This window comes from Melanerpes formicivorus, unplaced genomic scaffold, assembly GCF_026170545.1.
Source record: "Melanerpes formicivorus ecotype bairdi unplaced genomic scaffold, bMelFor1.0.p_v2 SCAF_15, whole genome shotgun sequence".
Taxonomy (NCBI): domain Eukaryota; kingdom Metazoa; phylum Chordata; class Aves; order Piciformes; family Picidae; genus Melanerpes; species Melanerpes formicivorus.
Window position 1 is genome coordinate 539,947 of NW_027142367.1, and position 27,497 is coordinate 567,443.

The 27,497-nt window shown below is 43.7% G+C and overlaps 1 protein-coding gene across 2 annotated transcripts in view; it reads right to left on the bottom strand.

Moving 5' to 3' along the window:
* The window catches only part of EPB41L4B (erythrocyte membrane protein band 4.1 like 4B), a 227,783-nt gene that overhangs the window by 100,179 nt on the left and 100,107 nt on the right, over positions 1–27,497 (bottom strand). The window contains exons 7-16 of one of the 2 annotated variants that reach the window (XM_068147427.1): positions 23,129–23,249; positions 22,406–22,493; positions 21,625–21,713; positions 19,444–19,513; positions 19,105–19,274; positions 18,896–19,005; positions 16,802–16,832; positions 15,467–15,500; positions 14,427–14,494; positions 9,126–10,653 (exon numbers count right to left, since the gene is read on the bottom strand). In XM_068147427.1, coding sequence (XP_068003528.1) covers positions 10,506–10,653; positions 14,427–14,494; positions 15,467–15,500; positions 16,802–16,832; positions 18,896–19,005; positions 19,105–19,274; positions 19,444–19,513; positions 21,625–21,713; positions 22,406–22,493; positions 23,129–23,249 — 929 coding nt within the window. In that variant the 3' untranslated portion in view covers positions 9,126–10,505. Of the gene's footprint in view, positions 1–9,125; positions 10,654–14,426; positions 14,495–15,466; positions 15,501–16,801; positions 16,833–18,895; positions 19,006–19,104; positions 19,275–19,443; positions 19,514–21,624; positions 21,714–22,405; positions 22,494–23,128; positions 23,250–27,497 lie in introns of those variants that run through there. The other variant, XM_068147428.1, reaches the window with a different exon arrangement.

Sequence of the window (27,497 nt, forward strand, 5' to 3'; positions counted from 1 at the left end):
GTCTGTCCTCACAGCAGGTGTTCCAGCCCTCTGCTCATCCTTGTGGCCCTTCTCTGGGGTGTCAGTTTAGATGGAAGTGTATTGGAACTTCCCTCTTTTGAGCTAGTTGGTTAGTCTGTCTAAAAGGGAAGGGCATATGGGAAACCTTCTCTGAAAACAGATGATTGAAGTACTAAAGTGCCTTCTTCCCCCTTTCTTTGGAGCTCTTTTGCAACACTCATCCAGAAGGAAGCAAAAATGTTAGTTTATTTTACAAGGCCATAATATATGCAATGTTCCCATCTACAATTTGAAAAAGCAACCCCTTTGGTCAGTTTGCACAACTTGACTGATAAAAGTGTCTGAAAGAACTTGTCAGTTCTTTGAATTTATTGATTCTTCTCCTTGAGTATGTAAATCTCCAACTGCCAGCATTGGAGATGCATTACAGAACCCCATTCTTTTGTTCACTGCCTGTGACTCACATGGCCTGTATCAGGAACAGTGTGGCCAGCAGGAGCAGAGAGGTCATTCTGCCCCTGTACTCAGCACTGGTTAGGCCACACCTTGAGTTCTGTGTCCAGTTCTGGGCCTCTCAGTTTAGGAAAGATGTTGAGATGATGGAACATGTCCAGAGAAGGGCAACAAAGCTGGGGAGGGGTTTGGAGCACAGCCCTGTGAGGAGAGGCTGAGGGAGCTGGGGTTGCTTAGCCTGGAGAAGAGGAGGCTCAGGGGAGACCTTCTTGCTCTCTATAACTACCTGGACGGAAGTTGTAGCCAGGAGGGGGTTGGTCTCTTCTCCCAGGCAACCAGCACCAGAACAAGAGGACACAGTCTCAAGCTGTGTCAGGGGAGGTTTAGGCTGGATGTTAGGAAGAAGTTCTCCCCAGAAAGAGAGACTGGCCATTGGAATGTGCTGCCCAGGGAGGTGGTGGAATCACCATCACCTAAACACCATGGAGGTGTTTAGGAAGAGACTGGATGGGGTGCTTGGTGCCATGGTTTAGTTGACTAGATGGTGTTGGATGATAGGCTGGACTCGATCTCAAAGGTCTCTTCCAACCTGGTTAATTCTCATCTATTCTAAACACATCTAAAAGGTGTTTTTTCCACTCATTCAAAACCATTCTATTTACATGGGTTATTATGTGTCTCATCACTGTCATCAGGAATGGGGACACAAAACTGGGACTAATTTTCAGGCTAACATCTTAGCACGAGTTTGCTGTGGCCTGCCCCATAGTAAGTTGCTGATTAAGTTACTGTGCCTGTACAACTGAACGCGGTCTCCATGGACATGCAGGTGGAGGTCTTGTGGGAAGAGGGTACCTGGTACCAAGCGTCTGGACATGTCAAATATGATGGATAGCTTCACTGTCCCAGCTTGTTCCTTTGGGACAAATAATCCTAACTGCTCTCAAAAGGGATTGATGCCCTGGTGTTGCTAAGGGAACCGTGAACCCTAGGTGAACTCTGCTCTTTGTAATACGCAATACCAAAACACACCTCCTGGCCAAAAGCTACCTGCCTCCAAGGCAGACCATGCCTTGGACAGGCCTCCTTAGGCCCAGACCACACCTCTGACACTCCTCCTTGGGCATGCGTGGAAGCTTTCTTTGTGGAGGGCACGAGGGATGGAGAGAGGTGGAGTTCAGGCATCAGCAGGTGTGACAACAACCAGACTTGGAAAGCTTTCCCCACCAGGACCAAGAAAGGATGGGAACGACCAGCAGCACTGGACCTGGGACCAGAGAGATGCCTTTGGACCCTCACACTGGTGGTATCTATAAACCTGTGATGCTTTGAATCAGAACAAAATTGGTCAAAAGGAACCAGTGGGTTAACCTGACTATTTTCCCAACACAGGGGTGAGAGAAAAGTAACGCACAGAAAACCTGGGATCGAGACAAAACCAAACCAAACCCCCAAAAGTGAGAGAAGAATAGAGTTCAGTGATCTAAAATCAGATAAGCATGGTACAAAATGCATAATTACCTGAGCCTATTTGCAGAAGCAGCATAGTGCAAAGCAGCAAAAAGCAGAAGCAACCAAGCCAAAAACCCAAGCCAGAAAACTACCCCTCCATCCCTCCTTGTCCTGCTGCCATCCCAGTGGAAGACACCAACACCCAAGAAGCTGGAACCCAGGAGCAGCAACCAGAACAGGAAGCCTCCCACGCTGCAATCTGAACTTCAAGGCCCACAATACTTTGCTCCAGTCAGGACTTTCATTGTTGAAGCTGTCATGCCTGCAGCATGGCATAAGTAACAGCAGCAAGTTCAACTCAATCCATGACATTCTCCACCCCTTATTCTATACCATCTGCATCATGCACAGCAGCAATCAAGGTCAAACAGTGTACATCATACATCAGTCACTGTCCATTCTCACTCAAAGTGAGATTGCTTTGCAGTACATTTTGCAGATGACTGCTTGCTGCAGATGCCCTGGAGCTCCACTGTTCCACTACAGTCTGGATCAGTCCATGACTGGTCCAAATGGTGGGGCTATGTTTCCACCCCTGGGGCATTTGAGTGGGGCAGTTGAGTCCAGTGACACCTTCCACCCCTCCAAGTGAAAGTAAACTGTGGCTTCATTCCAGTGCTCAGCTTCCAATGCATGCAGGAGTGCAGATCCCTCTGTCATACCAGAAATACAGATGGGCTCCACCTCTCCAACCTGCTAAGCCGTCAGTTCTGTACAGTCCAATAAATCCAGCTGTCCCTCCCCTCCATCTGGTTGGAAGCAGGGCCCCTCTAATTCTGATTAGAATCACCTGCATCTTGAAGATGTTGTGTGAGTACTTTCAGAAGAATCAGAAGCAGTATCAGCTTGTCTGCTCTCCTTGGGTGCTTCTCCACTGGAAACTGAGGTGGCATTCTTTGGGGAAGAATTCCCTTATAATTCACATCTCATAAAGGTAGGACTGAAGTGGGTTTTCCATCCCATTTCCTCATGTCCTCCCCATGGTCACGCAAGTAAAACCACAGGATGCTGGGGTGTGTACCCCCCAGAGTCTCTCCCTCAGAGAGGGGAGCACCTGCTACTCCTGGCTGAAAACCAGGACTGTACAGGCAAGGAGCAGAACATATTCTTCTTGAGTTGATGGACCTCCTAGGACAATTTCTTCACAGCTGAAATACAGGCCTGGACAGAGGAGGAGAGATTTATCTCCCTGGTATTGCTGAGGCCTTCTGTTTGTTTCATCCACTGTTTGCCCTTGGCTATCTTCCAAACCCAGAGATAGGAACAGTGCAAGCAGCTCTGGCTCTTTCTCTTGTTCCCATGATGGCCCTTGTTTGTTCTTATCTTTTCCAGGAAAAGCTGCTTTCCCTCTAGGTTTCTTTTTCCATACAAGGGAAGCTGGTACTGGCACAGACTGATTTTTTGCTGCAGCCATGCCTGCCGGCCTAGAGACCTTCTATTCCTCCTGAGCACTCTGAACACTGATGAGGGGATTTTGATACACATGTGCTAATCCCCAACACACTGCAAAGATTTCTTTCTCTTGGGAACTCCCAGGGGTTTCCCAAACATTTCACCAGCTTGTCAGGATTTTGCACTTGCTCAGGGGTGAATTTCCAAACCACCAGAAGACTCCACTGCCCTAACAATTTACTCAGACATTCCCATACACCCTGCCACTCATCATTATTCAGCGCTGGGGCAGATCTCTCAGTGATGTTCTTAAGGAAGTCCAGTATTGCTCTGCAAAAATCCTGGCATTCAACACAGGAGCCTGGCCTGCTGGCATTCAATACAGAAGCATCAGAACTACAAGCCATTCCCCTGAGATAAAGCTCATCACCAGAAGGAATATAGACAAAATGCCAGCACACTGGAGCCAGCTGCCAAGCAGAAAGTAAATACTCCAACATCGTGAACACACAGGACAGAGGAAAAAAATAAATACATAAAAGCCTTTTAGCGAGCTTCAAGCCTTAATTGAATCCCCTTGATATCTCTATTCTTTGCTATCTCAATCCTTTTGTGTGCTGCCAAAACTCACTGTCTTAATTAACACAGCTGCTTTCACTGCCTCACGTTGGTGTGCCAAAATATATGTGATGGTTTGAATCTGGTTTGAATTTGGCTGGTGCTGGTCTCTTCTCACAGGTGATTAGTGACAGAACAAGAGGGAATGGCTGCAAGCTATAACTGGGTAGGTTTAGACTGGACATTAGGAAGAAATTCTTCACAGCAAGAGTGGCCAGGCACTGGAATATGCTGCCCAGGGAGGTGGTTGAGTCACCAACCCTCGATGTGTTTAAAGGTGGTTTGGATGTGGTGCTTGGGGATATGGTTTAGGGGGGAACCTTGTAGAGTAGGGTTATCAGTTGGACTTGGTGATCCTGTGGGTCTTTTCCAACCTGACTGTTTGTGATTCTGAACAAAGTGGGTCAAACTGAATTAGTAGGTTAACCTGGCTATTTGTCCCAACACAGGAGTGAGGGAAAATTAACATACAAAAAAACCTGGGATGGAGAACAAAGAAAAGGCAAAAAAAAAGTGAGAGAAGAAGAGTTTGGTGATCAAAAACCAGGCAAGTATGGTACAAAATAGCGAATTACCTGAGCCTGTTTGCAGAAGCAGCACGGCCAAAGCAGCAAAAAGCAGAAGCAAGCAAACCAAATTAAATCTAGCCAGGGAGATCAAGTGGAATAGCAAAAGTTTCTATAGGACCTTAATGGCAAAACAAAGACCAAGGAAGGTATAGGCCCCCTCAGAAAGGAAATGGGAGAACTGGTGAAAAGTGATGTGGAGAAGGCTGAGGTTCTCAACAACTTCTTTAGCTCAGTGATCACTGCCAAGAGCTCCAGCTGCACTCATGAAATCACAGAAGGTAATGGCAGGGGCTGGAAGAAAGAACTACCCATTGTGAGTGAAGGTCAGGTTTATGAGCAGCTGAAGAACCTGAAAGTGTTCAGGTCCATGGGGCCTGATGGAATACACCCACGGGTGATGAGGGAATTTGTGGATGAGGTTGCTACACTGCTCTCTAGTCCAGTGAAGTTCCCACTGACTGACTAAAAGGGGAAACCTAACCCCCATTTCAGAAAGGGAAAGAGGGATGATCCAGAGAACTAAAGGCCAGTCAGACTCAGCTCTGTACCTGCAAGATCATGGAGCAGATCCTCTTAGAGGCACTGCTGAAGCAGAAGAATAATGAAGATGTGATTTGGTACAGCTTCACCAAGGGCAAATCCTGCCTGACCAACCTGGTGGCCCTCTATAAATAAGGTCACAACATTAATAGATGAGGGATGAGGAACTGATGTCATTGACCTGGACCAGAGCAAAGCCTTCAACACTGTCCTGCACCACATCCTGGTCTCCAAGCTGGTGCAGTATGGGTTTGAGGAACGGACCATTCAGTGGATAAAGAACAGGCTTGATAGCTGCACTCAAAGGGTCACTGTCAATGGGTCCATGTCCAAGCGGAGGCCAGTGACAAGTGGAGTCCCTCAGGGATCAGTACTGGGACCAGTCGTGTTTAACATCTTTGTTGGTGACATCGACAGTGGCATTGAGTGTACCTTCAGCAAGTTTGACAACAGCACAAAACTGTGTGGTGCAGCAGACACACTGGAGGGAAGGGATCCATCCAGAGTGACCTTGACAGGCTGCAGAGCTGGGCCCATGACAACCTCATGAGGTTCAACAAGATTAAGTGCAAGCACCTGCATCTGGGTCAGGGCAATCCCAAGTGCTGATATAGGCTGGGCAGGGACTGGCTTGAGAGCAGCCCTGAAGAAAAGGACTTGGGGGTGCTGGGGGATGAGTAGCTCAGTATGAACCACCAGTGTGCACTTACAGCCCAGAAAGCCAACCAGAGCCTGGGCTGTATCAAGAGAAGCATAGCCAGCAGGTTGAGGGAGGTGATTCCCCCTGTCTACTCCACTCTGGAGAGACCCCACCTGGAGTACTGCATCCAGTTCTGGAGCCTCTATTACAGGAAGCATCTGGAGGTGCTGGAACATGTCCATGAGAAGGGCTAGAGCACCTCTGCTATGAGGATAGGCTGAGAGAGTTGGGGTTGTTCAGACTGGAGAAGAGAGGGCTCCAAAGAAACATTACTGTAGCCTTCCAGTATCTGGGGCCTACGAGAAAGCTGGGGAGGGACTTTTTAGAGTGTCAGGTAATTACAGGATTAGGGGGAATGGATTCAAGATAGAGGAGGGTAGATTTAGATTAGACATCAGGAAGAAGTTCTTCCCCTTGAGGGTGGTGAGACACTGGAACAGGTGTAGGGTTTCCCTGCCCATGGCAGGGGAGTTGGAACTAGATGATCCTTGAGGTCCTTCTGACCCTAACAAAATTCTATGATTGTATTCTGTGTCTAGCACTGTACTCGTGCCCTTGCCCCATTTCCTCCCAAACTGATGTGAGGGTAGTATTTATCACCTGTGATCAGATTACAGAAGAGTGCCCAAGTAGATGCTGTACTTGTAAAAAGATTATTTCAAACTCGAACAGCAAGAGAACTTCAGAACAGAGTGGAAAAAGTTTGCACATAGAGTTCAAAAGGTACCCCTGAGCACAGGCTTCATTCAGATTCAAAAGGTGCTACCTCCTTCAGGCAGTTTTCAAGGCTTTCTTTTTATTTTCTTCTTTTTTTAAATTAAAAAACAACTTCTCTGCATGTTTAGAACACATTCAAAATGTGTTCTTCTCTCTGTACCTACAATGGTAGGCTATATAACATGGTCTTTGGCAAGAATTGTGTGGCAATTCTTGATGAGGAATTCCTAGTTCAAATAGTTCAATACAATGTAGAAACACTCACATACCAGGGCTGCTTAGCCTGGAGAAGAGGAGGCTCAGGGGAGACCTTAGTGCTGTCTACAAATAACTGAAGGGAGTTTGTAGCCAGGTGGGGGTTGGTCTCTTCTCCCAGGCAACCAGCACCAGAACAAGGGGACACAGTCTCAAGCTACACCAGGGGAGGTTTAGGCTGGATGTTAGGAAGAAATTCTTCACAGAAAGAGAGATTGGGCATTGGAATGTGCTGCACAGGGAGGTGGTGGAGTCACCATCTCTGGAGGTGTTTAGGAAGAGACTGGCTGGGGTGCTTGGTGCCATGGTTTAGTTGATTAGATGGTGTTGGGTGATAGGTTGGACTCGATGATCTCAGAGGTCTTTACCAACCTGGTTAATTCAATTCAATCCAATTCAATTCAATTCTCTATTCTATTCTATTCTAATTCTATTCTACCAAGTCCCTGCATCTATAAACTGCCAGTCGCTTCCAGGAGCAGCATGAATCTAGGAGGTAGTATTGATTTGTATCACCAGAGCTTTCCCAATACTTCATTTTGAAACAGAAGATGCTACTCCATTTAACAGCTGAGTTAACCAAACATTTCCCACCTTTCCTCACCTAATTTTCTTTTCACCTGCAGTGTTTTGTGAGGCTTCCAACAGAATTGCATTTCTAACATCACAAGGCCTGTATTAGTTAGTCACTTGTTATAAACAGTATTTTGTCAGTTATGAGTGTGCTACTTTTAGGAAAAAAAAATCAACATGCTTTTAAATTTAAAGCAACTTTTCTTTTGGTACTACCCTGTTCAGATGGACACTACCCACATCCATCTCTGTGCAGGTGATGTAAACTGCACAGGTCAGTCACAGTAATACCAAGGGTGTGACCGTTTGAGGCTGTGCCTTTAAGAAAGGGAATATGGTGGACGGAAGTTGGTGAATGAAAAGAACAATCTAAACTAATTTCATTGGTAGAGTGGGAGGAAGCACCTTCTGAACTGGGAGTGCAGGAGGGTATCCTGGGCATTCTGGCACTTTATCTTCAGTCTTTCTTCCGCTTCTCCTTCAGGCAGCAGCTTGCAGCTCCTGGGCTTTCGGCCAAGGCTTTGGCCTTGAAACTGATAAGCTACCAAGGCCTGTATTAACTCTTTTCCAATTAACACAACTGCTTCTAACTTTTTTTTTTCTCTTTCTCTCTCTTTCTAACCTGCTCTGGGGAAAAGGGGGAGAGAGGGGGAGAGTGGAGGTGGGGAACCCCCTCAGCAGAGGGGGGAACTCTCATTTCTGTGCTACTTTATTGTGTATCTTTATATATATTGTAAATATTGTAAATTTGTATATATTTCCCCTGCATATCCTACATTGCTTTGTAAATATACAGCTCCACTGCTTTGCTAATTCAGCTGTGAGGTTTTTTTCCCTTTCCCTTCAATTTTCTTTCCCTTTACTTTACAGGGTGGAGGGAGGAGGCTTTTTGGTCTTACCCTTCCAACCCTATGACACAAGGGTCACAGAGGAAACAGGCAGAAATGCTCCCTTTTCCCAGCTGCATCACAGCTCATTTGCTACATGAAGCCAACTAAGACTAGAGGGAGGAATGACAGAGAAATTTGAGAAATTGGTCTGTTCTTACCCAGCTGATCACTTGGTGTTTTTGTTGGTGCACACTGCTGCAAACAGCAAGGAGGATAATGAAAAAAATGAAAAGGGGATTACAGGGTGCATGAGCTCCTTCTCCAGAGAAGCAATAACAATTGCTTTCCTCCAGGTGAGAGACAAACTGCAGAACATACAAGTCCCCCAAGTTGTTCTTCACCTGTGTGCAGTCGTCCTGCATAAGACATTTTAACACTGAAGGACTGGTTAGACATTGTGCTGTCTTCAGATGTCAGGGAGATCCCTCATTCAGTGCACCTTTAGCAGATGATGACACATGATGATAAGGAACACTGACAATAAACCACACAGAAGCAATTACATTCTATGGCAAGAATGATACAGCATGTGATTCATGAAGCAACAGTGCTACACTTTGATGTAAGCATTCAAAAACATCCTCCTCCAGAGGGCATTCAGAGCAGCAGCTGGACTAGGCTCTTGTTCCAGTAACTCAAACAAAGTATCTTGTTCTTCCTTTCCCAAATAAAATGCTGCTGAAACAGAGGACTGGCCTGAGGGAACTGAAGACCCACCTTAAGCCTATTCAGGCATTTTCAGATCTCGGTGCACAATTGCTTTATTGTTTTCCCTCCCTCTACAGTCTGCACTGAAAAACATTGATCCAGCACAGCATTCCAGGGCAAAACAGGTACAAGCATAAGGGGTATTGTATCTATCCACCCTCCCCCCAAATCTTAAAAAACAAAACAAAAAAAACATCATAACCAGAAGACTGAAAAACTTTATTTGTACTTAGCACATACAGGAAAGAGCAAACTGAATATTAAAAGGCAGCATTTGTAAACAACCACATTTCATAAAAAAACTATCTACTGGCGAATTTGCTGTGAAAAAATCCATAGTTATAGCCATTTCTGTGTATTTATCAAAATCAAGTTAAAAGCTACTTCATTTTAAGAGTACCCCAAATGAAGACTCATTCATCCCAAGAACTTCAGACACGCCACGAATGCATGGCCTAATTAAAACAAGTGCACGAGCACAGATGGCACAACGATTTCCAGTTAAAAAAAACCCCAACAAACAAAAACCACAAACAAAAAAACCCAAACAAAACCACCCAAAACTAAATAAAAAAGAAACCCCAAACAGCCCGAAATTGGCAAATAATTAAAATATCAACCAAGCCTATTTAAAGACCTAGGTTTGTGAAACACACATTCAGCTTTGAGAACACACACAAAGCTTTGAGCTTTATCACATTAAAGCCTACCTTTAAAAAAATAGAGCTACTTCACTGCACCATCCTCATCGTGTAGTGTACCAGCTATGAGCTGTGATTTTTGAATCCGCTCACAGAAAAGTTACCAGCAGGTGGTTTTATGTGATTGCAGAGTTCACTTCCATAATCACAGTAAAAATAAGAAAGACAGCAGCACCCTTTTAGCAAGGATTCTTTTGTAATGTTCTTGCCTTTACAGCAGCAGGTATGGGTTTGGGGAATGCTATTAATATCACAGGTCAGAAAAGAAAAAAAGAAGTACACATACTGCATGAAGTTTATTGTAGTACTCTTTCCCTCCACTTGTTCTCACCAGCACCTCTATTTTTGCTGCAGAACACAAGAATGAAAAACAAATGACAACCAAATCTATGACTACTTTGGTAGGCTCCCTTTGTTGGTGGTCCGCGAGTTATTTTGATTGTGTGAATTCTGTCCTTCCCTCCCTCCAACATCCTATTTGCACGCCAGCTAAAACAAGTTTCTCAAACTTCATCTATTAGTTTGGATCGAAAGAAAACCAAAACAATATAAATAAGGCACAAATGGCTGATTTTCAACAGCAGGCAGAGAGCCACAGATTCAGAAATATAGAAGAATGTAAATCCCCAGAAACAGGTCTGGTCTTGGGGCACTGAAAACTCTTAGCTCAGCTTTCACAAAAGGCTTTTCAAGATCTATTACAAAAACACAGAAAAATCCTTTTCATGAGAATGTCCATGAACACTAAACCAGGGATGGATGTACATACAAAGACACACATTTTTACACACAGTTCACTCTGACATACTGCAGACAGACAAGGACCATGGAATGCAGTGATCATCCGGGATGGCAGGTGAAATGAAGATGGCTGCTTTCAGAGAGTCGTCATGAGTTTGTCTTGGTACATCATGCTTTGGACTCCTCCTAAGTTCTTCTGGTTTTGTTCCTGGATATATCGTAAATTGCTGTCCTCTCCACTTGTAAGGGGGATCCAGTATGGCCTGTCATCATGACAGGGTGGCCTGTACCATTTGCAGTTATGGATTAGTGAGAGATGAAAATAAACTTGTGAGTGCCAAACGGTACCATGAGTTCATCCAGCAAGTGCTAAGCATGCATAGGGTGTGATAGGCAGCTAGTGGTACAGGAAGGAAATGATGACAGACTTACAGGTCTGATGCAGAATCCACTGAAGCAAATAGGAATCAATTACAGCTGATTTCAAAAGGCTTTGAATCAGAGGCCCAACATTAATACCTCTCTGTTTTATAGCATGCTGTGCATCAATGCCCCTGAATCCCAAAAGGATGGTAGGGAGAGGGGATGAGGCTACAGGAAACCTAAGTGCATACAACTAGTTAGTAGAATAAACCACACACATCATGCAAAAAGTTGAGCTCATGAGAATATATCCTTAAGGTCTAAAAAAAAATAAATTAAGAAATGTAACTTTATTGAGAAAGAAACTTGTTCTTCTGTAAGTGGTGATGGAGTCACCATCACTGGAGGTGTTTCGGAAGAGACTGGATGGGGTGCTTGGTTGCATGGTTTAGTTGATTAGATGGTGTTGGATGATAGGCTGGACTTGATGATCTCAAAGGTCTCTTCCAACCTGGTCTAGTCTGGTCTAGACTAGTCTATTCCATCCTTTGCTCATCACTGGTGTGGTTAATTACACTGAAGCAGTCTGTAAGTTACATGGTCACATTTTGTTAAGATGAACACCTAGACTCTATACCTACTTGCAGGTATTTCTGTGACAGTGCAGTGAAACCTGTGAAGCATTACGAGGAAAAATATCTTTTCCTTATTTGTTCATTATTTCTCACTGCTTGGAAATATGAACCTCAACCACTCTTACAGTGTGTCCTGAATCATGGGTGGGGAGGTGGGAAAGGAGGATAAATAAAAAACTTGACCAGTCTGTAGGAAACCACAATGCTTAGCATTCCTGTATTACCAAACTGAAGTCACACTTTTGATTTTGGTGATCTATTTTTATGCTAGTGGAAATTATGCATTTGTGATTTGTCCTCTCATCTCTAGAGTACAAACAATGAGACTCCTGGTGCTCCTGATGTTTTGTGGGTTGCATTTTTTTCCCCTACAGAAGCAGGATATTGAGTAACACGTCTAAGTGCCAGGTTCCACATATTGGCCACAACAACACCATGCAGTGCTACAGGCTGGGGACAGAGTGGCTGGAGAGCAGCCAGGCAGAGATGGATCTGGGGGTACTGGTTGATACTAGGCTGAACAGGAGCCAGCAGTGTGCCCAGGTGGCCAAAGAGGCCAATGGTAGCCTGGCCTGCATCAGGAATAGTGTGGTCAGCAGGAGCAGGGAAGTCCTTCTGCCCTGTACTCAGAACTGGTTAGGCCATACCTAAGGTACTGTGTCCAGTTCTGGCCCCCTCAATTTATTAAAGATGTTGAGATGCTGAAATGTGTCCAGAGAAGGGCAACAAGGCTGGAAGAGGGCTCTGGATCACAGGAGAGGCTGAGGGAGCTGGGGTTGTTTAGCCTGAAGAAGAGGAAGCTCAGGGGAGACCTTATTACTCTCTACAACTCCCTGAAGGGAGGTTGTAGCCAGGTGGGGGTTGGTCTCTTCTCCCAGGCAACAAGCACCAGAACAAGAGGACACAGTCTCCAGCTGTGCCAGGGGAGGTTTAGGCTGGGTGTTAGGAAGAAGTTCTTTCCAGAAAGAGAGATTGGCCCTCAGAATGTGCTGCCCAGGGAGGTGGTGGAGTCACCATCACTGGAAGTCTTCAAAATTGTACTGGATGAGGCACTTGGTGCCATGGTTTAGTTGATTAGATGGTGTTGGGTGATAGGTTGGTCTTGATGATCTCAAAGGTCTTTTCCAACCTGGTTAATTCTGTATTCTGTAAATATAAGCAGCTGAAGACTACCTTCCTTTGGGAATATTCTTATGTTATACAATAATCACTGCTAATTGGAAGTAATTTTGTAAGAAGACTGAAAAGCAACTATAAACCACTTCAATGAATGGATTTTACGAAGACTGAGACACAACTCCACATTCTATTTCACTAATTATTTGACATAAAACACATATAACATGTATTTATTCATATAAAATTGAATTCCAGCCCTTGGTTCATCCTGGCCATGCATGACCAACAGAAAGCATTTGTTGCATCTGTGCTTTGATTGCAGATGGATGGATCAAGCTTTCTCATATCAAACTCTCCAAGATGTTAAATGTCAGCCCTTCCACTCTGTCTCCAAATTGGAATAACTTGAAGTTTCCACTTGAATTACATATTTAAGAATGATTACCTAACTGGGACAAAAATTCTGATCACCTTTTCTATGAAGCTTGCACAACTGAGCTTTTAAGTATAATTTTTAGCCTCACAGGCCCAGCTATAAAAAAACCAACGCTGTTCATATTTCCCTGACCTTAATCTTTTCCTAGGCAGTGAAAGGGTTGCCTACACAGATAACAATACATTATTGTGCTTATTTCTAATACCACCCTGCTGCAGGGTGAACTATTTGATTTTAAATGTTACAGACTAGTATCATAAATGAAGAAATCTCTATAAAAATTTCAGCACAGCTCCAAGCAATTTGTAAAATCATTAACCTCTCTTGGCAGTGGCTCTTGGCAACATTAAATCATAGATTTTTTAACTGCACACAGTTAAGTAGACAAGGAAACCCTAAAACCAGGAAGAATCTTGAATATCAAGTACAGGTAAAATTAATTAACCAATCTGAAGTCTGTTTCTAGCATAAGTTCAGTATCTACTTTACTGTTGTATGCTAGGAATTTTGAGGTGACAACAAGTATGCCTGCTCCTCTGACTAGTAAGTATTTCCAACCACATACTTGCCTTTATTTTGCATTCCTAGACTTAAACTTGGACCAAATTATCTTTTCACCCATTTTAAGATCAGACTCATCTCCAGAGCCTGCCTACACTAAGAACAAAACTTATGTAACCTGATGTAAGAATATAGAAACCTAAGATGAATAGGAATGATCATGAGGGCATCAGCATTTTTCAATCAAGGCAGTAATTTTTGCCTAAAAAAACTAATGAAATCTAAAAATATTATTACTATGCTTTTTAAATCAGGATAGAACAGCAGCTGATTTTTGTCACGTGGGCATGCACAGGCACGTATCCACCAGCAGGTGCACGCCTCCCCTGTGCATTCCACCCAGCTGGCTCTAATTTGAATTGAATTTGTTCCAAAAGTTCTTTCCACTCACTTTGTCTCATTACTAGTTACAAGGTTAGCAGATAGTAGCATACCACTTACAGGACTATTTTGGGGAAACAGTTCTCATAACTCATTGTCATCACTTCATTAATTTTATTTTTCCATACACATTTCTGAAGAAGATGGGGAAAGTGCTGCAATGCAAGAACCTGTTCACTCATAACTGAAGTTTATCCTGAAAGGTGGACTTTTTTTCCCTGTCTTATGAAATCAATACTGATCAAACTGCCCTTAGTTTTATAGAAGCCACCGGTTATCTTTTCCATGCAATTTATTCCCTATTGTATTTCAAATTGCATTTCAAATTCTGAATGAAAAACATCTTTTCAGGTTGATTTGTCAAGGAGATTGTGGCATTCCAAAGCAAAATCTAAAATAGAAAGTATTTAATGCTGCCTCTAAATCGCAAGCACAGACGTGATTTAGAAACTGAAACTTGAGTTTCATGTGTAGAAAATTAACCAATACCTGCACCAAAGCTTCATGCCAAGAGATTAAGAAAGAAGTAATTATCTTTTTTCACAAAGTGAAGACTGCTTACCTCACATTCACAGGTGTATGTGGATGCCAGTGTGGCTGACCAGGATGTATATTAGCATGATACTGTGCCTGCAAGTGAAAACATTGAGCCTGGTTAAAGAAATAATATAAAAGCTCCCTCATAGCTTTATATTTTTATTTTCCTGGGGTCATGAGGAACACGCTCCCCACTGTTTCAGACCATATCTCATGCCACTGAGCACATACACGAGACCTCTTGGCAATGGACTTGCTTGCTAGGGCACATTCATGGGAAAATAAAAAGAGAATTGCTATCTCTGGCACACAGTGTTTCTCCTAGAAAGCACATCCGAAGAATGTCACTTTTAATCAAAGGTGGAGAATGAGAAAGGTTGACTATTAGAATTGCAGTCTTCAGAAGGCCACCTATCTTGGTGGCAATATTTCTCTCTCATATGCATTGGACCTTGAAGTGTAACCAGTGAAACAAAAACCACTAGTGAGGCTTTTAATAAAATAAAGTGTTAAGACTAGGTTCTCATGCACACAGTTTGGATGAAGGCACAGCTTGCTTCACCAGCAACACTGACCGCTAGCATCACAGGTAAAAAAAAGGTAAGTTTTCCCCTTAAGTGTATAAAGGAGCTTGGTTAAGAAAGAACCAACAAACAAACGTTTGATTAGTGATTCACTCCTTAAATGTTGTGATGAGGGAGACAGTTGGAACTTTGAACATGTGGTCAAGGGTCATTCAGTGGGAGAGGCTGCTCTAGACAAAAGCTTATTCACAAAGCAGTCTCCAGTGGGCCTCTTCACAGTCCCAAAGGTTTTCACCTTTCCTTCTCTTTCTCAGGGAAAGAAAATGGAAGGGGGCAAACAGAGTGTATTCAGCTTGCAGAGTATACAAGAACATGGAGGAACACACTCTCCCCAGTTTCCCTTTACCTCCCAGTGTGATGCTGTTTATTTCTGAAACACCTCAGTGTCTCACCTTAGAGTAAGAAAAAGTAGCTGTACTAATTATAGACAGCAAAAACAGGAAAATGACAATACTCTCCTTAACAACTGTTATGCTCTTACCTGGTAGTTATGGACTTCAGGTGTATTTTTAGCACTAAGGAAAGAAAAAAAATAATAATTAGCCATACTGGTTACACAAAAGCTATGTCAACATTTCCTGTACTTCAGGGTTTTACTCTTCAGGGAAGTATTACAGTGAAATAAAATTCAGACTCTTAATGACATCAATATTTTATTCAAGGAGCACCTCTCATATGAGGACAGACTGAAAGAGTTGGGGCTGTTCAGTCTGGAGAAGAGAAGGCTCCGAGGTGACCTAATTGTGGCCTTCCAGTATCTGAAGGGGGCCTACAAGAAGGCTGGGGAGGGACTTCTCAGGATATCAGGTAGTGATAGAACTAGGAGGAATGGAATGAAGCTGGAGGTGGGGAGATTCAGGCTGGCTGTGAGGAGGAAGTTCTTCACCATGAGAGTGGTGAAGCCCTGGAATGGGTTGTCCAGGGAGGTGGTTGAGGCCCCATCCCTGGAGGTGTTTAAGCCCAGGCTGGATGAGGCTCTGGACAGCCTGATCTAGTGTGGGGTGTCCCCACCCATGGCAGGGGAGTTGGAACTAGATGATCCTTGTGGTCCCTTCCAACCCTGACTGATACTATGATACTATGAAGGTATACCCCATAGGAATCACAGTACACCAAAGAGGGGTGCAAAATATGTTTCTTCGTTTTACATTTATGAAGCAACAGAATCACAGAATTATTGAGGCTGGAAAAGACCTCTGAGATCATCAAGTCCAGCCTACGACCTAACACCCCACCATCAGCTAAACCATGCCAAGTGTCACATTTAATCTTTTCTTAGAGACCTCCAGTGATGGTGACTTCACCACCTCCCTGAGCAGTCCAGGGCCTAATCAGCCTTTCTGTGAGGAAGTGCTTCCTAATATCTAACCTAAACCTGCCCTGGCGCAGCTTCATACCATGCCCTCTTGACCTGTCACAAGTTGCCTGGGAGAAGAACCTGACCCCCACCTGACTACAACTTCCTTTTAAGTAGCTGTAGAGAGTGATAAGGTCCCCTCTAAGTCTCCTCTCAACATTTATGTCAGTCTCAACATTTATGAAATAACACTAAATAAGTTAGTACAACAGCAGTGCACAGAAAGGAAATGTTCTACTTCAGCCTGATTTCAAACACCAAAAGAAAAAAAATGGAAGCACTGGAGTGTCATAGGGCAGTCTCCATGAAGACTCTGGTGCTTCATGAGACATCCCAAAACAATTAATCCTGCACCAGAGAATTTGTTTCAACAAAAGCTCTTTGGACCAGTGGTCTTCAGAATCCTTTTTGCTCAACAACAGCAACTGATAGGTAGAAAGATCTTGGGCAGTTACTTACCACAGCTGTGCTGCTTTCACAGGATTGTTTGCTTAAAAAGAAACAAAGAAGAAAACCTTAAGATAAATGAAAAAACCTTATGACTTGTGAAATATCAGTCATTTTACAGCTATTTTTATTGGGTTGTGACACAACAGCCTAAGAAAATCCTCAGAGACACATTTGCACAAATACATAAGAATTGCAAGTGCAGCCCTGGGCTTCCTGCAATCCCCGTGTGAGTATATAAAGTATGAGGCAGGAAACAAACCTCCCTCTACTCCTCCAAGACTCAAAGTCCATCAAAAATGACAGCAAACAGAAGTATTCTTCCTAAATGTCACAAAAGAAGGACTTCTGGCTGAATAAGTTCTGCACAAACAGAACACTCCTTTTGTCATCTGGCTGTAGCTACCATGTCAACACCATCGAGTCCCTTGGAAATAATAAGCTACCTCTTGCAAAAACTTTGTGTCTTACAGAAACCAGAGTAATCCTGAAGCTGCCAGTGGTCTGTGCCTTATTATAGCGAACAATGGTGGGCTAAAATCCCCATAAACAGGGAACACAGGAATCTTGTCCAACAAGGTCTTGGCTTATGCTTTGGACAGGCTGGAAAGAACAGTGAAGAAGGCAGCTGAGTGACTTTGATTTATCATTTCTTCTTCTTTACAAACAGCACTATTTTTCAAGAGCACTGAAAAACTGCTGTGTGATACAGCTGAAAATTCAAGTCTGCTGAATGTAGAAAGTGGAGGACAAATGTAATGAGGCACTGTAGAGTCTCAAAGAGACTGGAGCTAGCAGAGAATGCAACACTTGAGGACTGCCACTAGGTACAGGTCTTAATGACCAAGAGATATGTGAAAGACAATCTAAAGGGAGTTTTCAGATTAAATAAACATGCTGTTGAACACTCTGGAGGGAGATCATCTGGGTGTGACAGAAGTTCTGGCTGTCTGCTATGCACAGAGAACTAAACTGAGAATAAGCCACACTTTCTCTCTTCTTTCTGGTCTCACAGACCTAAGTGTGAAAGCATTAAGACCCAAGGTGTAAACCTGCAGGTCTGACAGATCCTGTTGTTGTAATACCAGAATAATCCATTCTCCTGCTTATGAAATCACCTCCACTTACCATTTAATTGACTCTCCTGTATCTCACTGTATTTAACAAATGTAATCATTATGCATTTCCATAATAACTTGACATGTACAATGCAAGGAGGGGGTGGGTTTAAAGCTTCTAGAAAGCATGTTTGCCTGCCAGACTTTTCCCCCTGTTGTACATGAGAGAGAGAGAGAGAGAGAGAGAGAGAGAGAGAGAGAGAGAGAGAGAGAGAGAAGTGCCTCATAATGCCACAAGGACTCTTCATGGAACTGATGGAGGTTCGTATTCTAGAAATGCAAAGACATCCTAAGGGAACGTCAGCACACCCTGCTGCATACAGCAGCTCTATCTCCTGACTCAAACAGCGTATCATTTAAAGGCAGTTGTCTTGTAACACTTGTTTCCTAGGTTTTTCTACACAGAAGAACAAGCTCAGCTTAAGCTTTGAAGGACAAGCGGTGAAACCACAAAGGAAAACAACTCCCTGTCATTCCATTTCTGCTCCCAGCAAAAGTCAGTTAAGGTCAGAGTCTAGATAGGTGAGTAGCAGTCAGGAAAGCAGCAATAATTGCACAATGAGACTGCTCAGTGACCCTAAAACTATCTCACCAGATAAGCAAGCCAGCAAGGCTTTTGTACACTGCCCCACTTTACAGGACAAACACACTTCCTTCAAAGAAAGCGTTCCATGCTTTCCCACGTTTAGTTTGATGCAACCTTTCTTTCATTGCCCTCAAGAGGGCAATGAAATAACCCATAACAATCTCCTCCACAGGTGGGGGACAGACAAAGTAAGAGCAGACGGAAATGAACAACAGCAGAAGCAAACAACAGACTCTGACTTTGGAGAAAAACACCACCCCACATACATGCCTATGTTTCAGGTGGCACGATACACTTTCATTTTTACACTGTGGTACGGATTTTCTGCTTGGATATGTTACTTCTATGGGTTAACAGGTTACTTGCATGGCTGGCTCAGTGAACACATAGACAAACATTTACCCTTAAAAGTTGAATGTCTTCGAGAAGGGTATCTCTTGCTGGGCCTCCTCTCAAAGGTACTAGTCCTGCGTAATCTTGTACCGTGCGTTGCTTGATACTCTGTTCGCCCACTTGAAACACAGAAATGAAGTTAATTACTGCCTTCTGCAGGCTGCCGTGCCTGCTCCTTTGTAGGAACAGAAATACGTCACTGCTACTCTGATAAATACCTGAATCTGAAGCGTGATCCCAGCCTGATCAAGTCGGATCGACTGGATTTACTGCTTGCTGGGGCTCGCAACCTGAAGAAAGCGTGGTGCTCCACTGCGCACTTCCACAAGTGTTTGCAGGTTTTGGCACTGTCTAACCGGAAAACAAACGTGTGCTCTTGCTCTCTGCCCTAGATGCAGAAACAAAAGCTTGGGAAGTTGGCATGCATGACACTGCTGTCCTTTTGTAGGAGAAATACAGCCTGGGCCAACAGTGTGCTGAGGCTTCCTTGGGATATTACCAGCTTGAGCACACACCACACTGTGTTGGATCAGGTCCAAGTAACAGGAGAAAGTTACCTGTTCATCATCTTCTACAACCACAAATGTTAGTTTGCTCTTTTTAAAGTCCATTTTTGTGATTTTAGGCCTAAACACAAGAAGCAAAAAGAAAATTAATGGAAAGGTGGTATTTTATAACTTCAGTGTGCTGGGTTACACCCATCCTTGATGGGCGCTGATAAGAACCCAGCCCCCAGGTGGACAAAAGAAACTTGATCCAGGTGGGCAGAGAGTTGGTTGGCTTTTTTTCCACCTCCCAGGAGGAGGGGTCCCCCTGGGTCAAAGGTAGTGTATTCCACTCCCCCTTCCCTGTCCAGCAAGCCTATAAAAAGGGTAGAAAACTTTTACTTCTCTTTCTTTCCCCTGCACATCAACTACTATGAGGAGAGGCTGAGGGAGCTGGGGTTGCTTAGCCTGGAGAAGAGGAGGCTCAGGGCAGACCTTATTGCTCTCTACAACTCCCTGAAGGGAGGTTGTAACCAGGTGGGAGGTTGGTCGCTTCTCCCAGGCAACCACCAACAGAACAAGAGGATACAGCCTCAAGCTGTGCCAGGGGAGGTTTAGGCTGGATGTTAGGAAGAAATTCTTCCCAGCAAGAGAGAATGTGCTGCTCAGGGAGGTGGTGGAGTCACCATCCATGGAAGTGTTTAAAAAGAGCTTGGATGAGGCACTTAGTGCCATGGTTTAGTTGATTAGATGGTGTTGGGTGATAGGTTGGACTTGATGATCTCAAAGGTCTCTTCCAACCTGGTTAATTCTATTCTATTCTATTCTATTCTATTCTATTCTATTCTATTCTATTCTATTCTATTCTATTCTATTCTATTCTATTCTATTCTATTCTATTCTATTCTATTCTATTCTATTCTATTCTATTCTACTCTACTTGACAGAAGGGCCCGTACTGCTCCTGCTTCCTGCATCTACTATGTGGTCCTCCATGCTGCATTCACTTTTTCTAAAGAACTGAATCCATTTCCATCAAGGGAATCTAATGCCAGCCGGGCCTAGTTTTGTATATTTTTCTCTTCACCATATACCTTTGAAACCTTCCCTGTTAAATATATATATATATTTTTTTTTTTTTTTTTTTTTGTAAAAAACCTACCTTTTTAAATTCCAAACTGATTCCAGACCACTTCTTTCATGATCATCTCCTTTCTCCTGCATAATTTGCTTTATCTTACCAGGAAAGGGAGAGGGGGAGGGAATCTACATCTGTTACCATTTGGGCTTTTGGACTCCAGGTAAAGCCTTAAACCTCTACTCTGGGACTATCCCTCCAAATGTACGGGGGATTTTTAATCTTCAAACACTTCTAGAATTGTGCAATTTCCATGAAGAGTGACTATATTTCAACTAGTATTTAATATTTGAGAACAATACTTCTAACCAGGCTAATTTACCTTGAGATTTCACCTTTATATTTTAACCTTGTAGATTCAGAATACAGAATTAACCAGGTTGGATAAGACCTTTGAGGTCATCACCAACCTATCATCCAACACCATCTAATCAACTAAACCATGGCACTAAGTGCCTCATCCAGGCTCTTTTTAAACACTTCCATGGATGGTGACTCCACCACCTCCCTGAGCATCCCATTCCAATGGCACATCTCTCTTTCTATGAAGAACTTCTTTCTAACATTCAGCCTAAACCTCCCTGGCACAGCTTGAGACTGTGTCCTCTTGTTCTGGTGCTGGTTGCCTGGGAGAAGAGACCAACCCCCTCCTGGCTACAACTTCCGTCCAGGTAGTTATAGAGAGCAAGAAGGTCTCCCCTGAGCCTCCTCTTCTCCAGGCTAAGCAACCCCAGCTCCCTCAGCCTCTCCTCACAGGGCTGTGCTCCAAACCCCTCCCCAGCTTTGTTGCCCTTCTCTGGACACTTTCCAGCAACTCAAATTCTTTCCTAAACTGAGGGGCCCAGAACTAGACACAGTACCTTAGGTATGGCCTAACCAGTGCTGAGTACAGGGGCAGAATAACTTCCCCGCTCCTGCTGGCCACACTGTTCCTAATCTAGGGCAGGATGCCATTGGCCTTCTTGGCAACCTGGGCACACTGCTGGCTCATGTTCCACCTACCATCAACCAGCACCCCCATTACAAAAGATAGCCAAGGTCTCATTACATGAAGGAGAAACAGTTTAACATTTTAGCATTTTAACACAAAGGAATATAACACAACATCAAATTACCAAAAGAATAAGCCTATTTTGTTGGCTCCTTCAAAGATCAATATGCCTGTTGGTGTCAGTCCAAGAGCATATTCACAACCATCTCTTCCCTGCAAGCAAGCACAGAATCAATAATTGATATGTCATTATTAGTGCAAATCTCACTAATATGTCAAAATCCCCAGGTTTTAAACTAAGTAAGTTTCAGAGTTTTTTTATTTTTTAACATTACAGAGCAGGAGAATATGCAGCTGTACTGGGGGCAAACTGGCAGGATTTTGAAACTGGAGGCTGCAGGGTGTGGGAGGAGGCTGTGTGCTGCCCCAGATGACTCTGATGCCCGTGGAAACCACTCTGTACCAAGACTGCACCCAGATGAGTGCTATTAAACTCAGGTGAGCCCACACTTTTGTTCACCTGCATTTTAGAGCAAACAGCAGCTGCCAGGGGAAGGAGACACTATGGGAAAAACCTGAGGGATATGGGAAAACACACATGGAAATGGGAAGGTCGTGAGTTCAAGCCTGCAGTGGGCAGTAGTGTCCTCCCTACTCTAGTCATGAGGTCTGTGTGAACGGTTGGACTTGATGATCTTTGAGGTCTCTTCCAACCTTAGTAATACTGAAAGGGACACTGTAGGACGCATGGCTAGAGATGCACTCTTGGGAGGAAGCTTGCAAAAGGGAGGTACTTCTGAGGGATCATGGTCCACAAGGCAATTCACACCACAATAAGGACACCCCTGAGGGACTAACACACACCAAGGCAGGGACCAAATATGAATAAAATAAATGTATCTTACCTTAACTACATGCATATCTACACCATACATTTCTAGCCATTTAGCTTTGTTCAAGTAGCACAATTCAGCCTGCGCCGGGCTCTTTCCCCTAAGAACATAATATTTATTTATGCTTTATGGCATGATGTTTTTGTCCATCTTAGCAGAATCACAATTCATTCCCCTAACCCTTGTCTTTGGTCCTTCAAGCTTAGTGACACTACATGGTATTTAAAGCTTAGCTTATGCTTTTACCCTCTTCCCTTCAAATGAAAATGAGTAAGAGGAATGAAAACTTAGAAAGATCTAAAACTGTCAATAAGAATGACAGTTCAGGTAAGACAGCATCACTGAGGCCTACCATATTTATTAACACAAGACAGCAAAAAGAGTTTGCCACCACCCTGAACACAAACCTTTGTGTGGGCATGTGCAAAAGGAGGAGAGAATTTTTTAAAATATAAACTGGAGAAAGATATGACTGCACAAAATATTATGAAATTATTTAAAGAAAAAAACAACAAAAAAAAAAAAAGTAAAAACTCACTCTACCAACCTTTCCTAAATTGCTGCTTGCCATTTCTAGGGGAGGGGAAGGCTCAAGGCATATTTACAATACTTCTCAACTGACAAACATAATAATGGTTTCATGTCTGCTGAAAGGGTTCTTGTGGACATATTTGACTCTGGAAGAGAAGAAAACCTCCTGTTGCTAGAGACACCACTGCCATGTAAGTATCCTACCTGCACTCTTTCCATTTCTGAAAAATGTCAAATTCCATTGCTTCAGTCTGGTTTGGTGCAAACCTGAATTCAGACACGAGTTCTGGTGTGTGCTCTGGGAGCTCGCACTCTCCCAGTTCAGCTGCAATCAATGAATCGAAAAGTTAAAACCAGGATTATCCATAATCGCCACTAAGACAATGACAGCATCTAAGTATGTTGTAAAAGAATGCACTTGTGCCAGAAGTCTAAGTTAACCATCCCTCCCCACTCCAAGAAACTCAAAACACAGTTTACAGCAAAAGTCAAGGCATTTGCAGGAGCAGTGTAAGGTTATTGTACAGAATTCTAATATCCAAGAATGGTGGCATTAAACCAGCCTAACTAAAGCCACTTCTTCAGATTTTTTTAGGCATTTAAAGAAAATAAAGCTTAAAAATCAATGCACTAAATTTTCAGAAGAAGTTACTCAGAAACTTCCATTACAATGAGGTCATTCTTTTGAGTCTAAAAGGACTTTCCCCTTCTATTGCACGCGTCTTGCATTACTGTTTTGTCAATACACAAAGATGTTCTTTGTCAAGAAATCTGTGATAAAGTTATGGTGTTTGTTTGGTTTATTTTTTAAACCACAGCGGTGCCTTAAGATTCAGATTAAGTATCATAAGGTTTGGAAGGTACCACAAGGATCATCTAGTTCCAACTCCCCTGCCATGGGTGGGGACACCCCACACTAGATCAGGCTGGCCAGAGCCTCGTCCAGCTGGGGCTTACACACCTCCAGGGATGGGGCCTCAATCGCCTCCCTGGACAACCCATTCCAGGGCTTCACCACTCTCATGGTGAAGAACTTCCTCCTCACAGCCAGCCTGAATCTCCCCACCTCCAGCTTCATTCCATTCCTCCTAGTTCTATCACTCCCTGATATTCCGAGAAGTCCCTCCCCAGCCTTCCTGTAGGCCCCCTTCAGATACTGGAAGGCCACAATTAGGTCACCTCGGAGCCTTCTCTTCTCCAGACTGAACAGCCCCAAATCCTTCAGTCTGTCCTCATAGGAGAGGTTCTCCAGCCCTCTGATCATCCTCGTGGCCCTTCTCTGGACATGTTCCAGCACCTCCATATCCCTCTTGTAATAGGGGCTCCAGAACTGGATGCAGTACTCCAGGTGGGGTCTCACCAGAGCTGAGTAGAGGGGGAGGATCACCTCCCTCGACCTACTGGCCACACTTCTCCTGATGCAGCCCAGGATCTGATTGGCTTTGCGGGCTGCAAGTGCACATTGAGAGCTCATGTTGAGCTTCTCGTCCACCAGCACCCCCAAGACTCTCTCCTCCAGTGACTTTCCAGCCAGTCACTGCCCAGCCTGGATTTGTGCCTGGGATTGCCTCGACCCAAATGCAGGACCCTGCACTAGGTCTTGTTGAACCTCATGAGGTTGGTTTATGCCCACCTCTCCAGCCTGTCAAGGTCCCTCTGGATGGCCTCCCTTTTTAAGGAAAGAAATACTCAAGCATTAACATAATTTAGATGCTACTTTCTATTTATTTATTGTTTCTTCCCTGCTTAGGGCCTGGTATCTTCTGTCCTAGGAGCAAAAGTCTTGCATACTTTACTGAACTCAGCAGGATATGCAAGTGCTGAGCATCTCAGTGGCTGACACCCTTAACTGCTACGTGTGCAGCATGCTTTACTGCTGGAATCTCTCAGCTATACAAAGAGATTGCAATGTCACTGCCTCAGGACTGAGATAAACATCACTGGCAGAAATATCACACGGCACTTGGCATATGATGCTATTCCAAGCCAGGTTTAACTCAGTTGGTTTTTCTTGATGACTACTACCACAAAACCAAAACCAAACCACCAAACAAACAAACAAACAAACAACCCACAAGCATAGAGATCAATTTCAAGAAAACATTTCACTGTCTCAGGGCGTTTTTACATGCTGCAGCTGCAAAATTTAATTCACTCCCAGTCTTCAAAAATACATAGCAGGATGCATTAGAACACAGAAGTTCCATTCAAAATGCAAGTTGTTGACTGATAGATACACCTACTAGGTGGTTTTGAGCACTTGAGCTTCTTTGCTCAAACATTTAGCATTCCTGAGGATACTAAACAGATTGACTTTGTTTCCAGTAACTGCTTCACATTTTTTTCTTTTAAACAGTAATCTTCCATGATGAATTACAGTATTCTTTCTTTCTTAAGAGATAGCTCAGCTCTGCTGCTGCTTCATCTGAGTTGGAAGCCTATTCAACTCAGATGTTGCCAGGAATTACTGGCAGTCCAGTCTCCAGTTTGTGAGAGGGAGCCACAAACACATCCACTAGTAAGGAAGACTTCAGGGTAAAAAAAAGTCAGAAACTGGAGTTTGGTGTGTTGAAAATCATCTAGGAAAAACATGGGAGATTTCCTTACTGTTTAACAGAGAGAAAAGGCAGGGGACACACAATAACCATGATCTTTAGTAGACCTTGCAGAAACTGGGAGACATTTTTAAAAGGAAGTTTCCAAGGAAGTTTTTTGAAAGCTGGAAATCCATGTTTATCTGTAAATATATTGTTGATTCTTTTACACAGAAAGGAGGAAAAACAAGTTTGTACTGTGTCCCATGAAAATGTCTTGTGCTTAAAACTGGAGATCTGAGATAAAGTCTTCATTTTGGGTTTAACTAGCAGTTTCAAAAGTGTGTCTGATTAAATACAAAAGCCACTCAAGACTAATGAGGGAGTTAAAAACTCATTCTAACAGTGATGATTCAAGTGTGCTTACAATCTTTCTGTAGATCATCCCTAAATGAAGCACACAATTATGTCTATGCTTCACAAGTCACCAGCTACCTGAAGGGAGGGTGTAGCCAGGTGGGGGTTGCTCTCTTCTCCCAGGCAACCACCAACAGAAAAAGAGGATACAGTCTCAAGCTGTGCCAGGGGAGGTTTAGGCTGGATGTTAGGAAGAAAGAGAGACTGGCCATTGGAATGGGCTGCCCAGGGAGGTGGTGGAGTCACCATCACTGGAGGTGTTTAGGAAGAGCCTGGATGAGGCACTTGGTGCCATGGTTTAGTTGATTAGATGGTGTTGGGTGATAGGTTGGACTCAATGATCTTGACGGTCTTTTCCAACCTGGTTAATTCTATTCTATTCTATACTGTAAATTGATGTTATTTGCTACAGACATTCCTTCAACAAACCAACAGTTTTTGTTTGACAGGTGATTCACATAAAATGCCATCCTTGGAAACTGCTGTTTGAAACTAAGAAAATTACTTAAACAGAACTTCCTTGATAATGAAAATGTATGAAGTGCAAAGGCTGACCCATGAAGAAAAAAAAGGTTTTCTTTTAGAGGACTTAAGAGTACCAATCCCTAAACAGGAATTTGTAACTTTTTCTTCTCTCACAGGAAAGCCACACTAAGGGGCAAGATTGGACATTACAGACATTTCCTCCAACTCCCACTAGCTGAAATAATTAAATAATTTTGAAGGAGTGTAGTGTGATGTCAAAATAGCAGAAAAGTTAAACTGAAAAAAGACAGTAGAAAAGTAGAAAAGCATGCTCCCACAGCCAGTGTCAAGAAGTGTTTAGGTACCTAGTTGGGGACATTATAAACATGATGGATGGCTATTTCATGACATTTACAGAGTAACCATAGTTCTGGAGCCCCTATTACAAGAGGGATATGGACGTGCTGGAACGGGCCCAGAGAAGGGCCACAAGGATGATCAGAGGGCTGGAGAACCTCTCCTATGAGGACAGACTGAAGGATTTGGGGCTGTTCAGTCTGGAGAAGAGAAGGCTCCGAGGTGACCTAATTGTGGCCTTCCAGTATCTGAAGGGGGCCTACAGGAAGGCTGGGGAGGGACTTCTCAGAATACCAGGGAGTGATAGAACTAGGAGGAATGGAATGAAGCTGGAGGTGGGGAGATTCAGGCTGGCTGTGAGGAGGAAGTTCTTCACCATGAGAGTGGTGAAGCCCTGGAATGGGTTGTCCAGGGAGGTGGTTGAGGCCCCATCTCTGGAGGTGTTTAAGCCCAGGCTGGATGAGGCTCTGGCCAGCCTGATCTAGTGTGGGGTGTCCCTGCCCATGGCAGGGGGGTTGGAACTAGATGATCCTTGTGGTCCCTTCCAACCCTGACTGATAGTATGATAAGTAACCCAACATGTTAATGCAACAACCTATTACTCTTTTCCTGGTTCTTCTTGCTTAGTAAGGGAACCCACACCCTGTGCTGCTGAGAGAGAGGTGTCTGTCAGCAGAGGAAAATCATCTCCTTCTCTTTAGTGTTCCCAGCATCAGAAGTACACAGAAATGTTGGAGTGAGGCCTGAGGAAGGTCACAAGCTTGGTCCAAGGGTGAAGCCACCTCTGCCACGGGAACAGG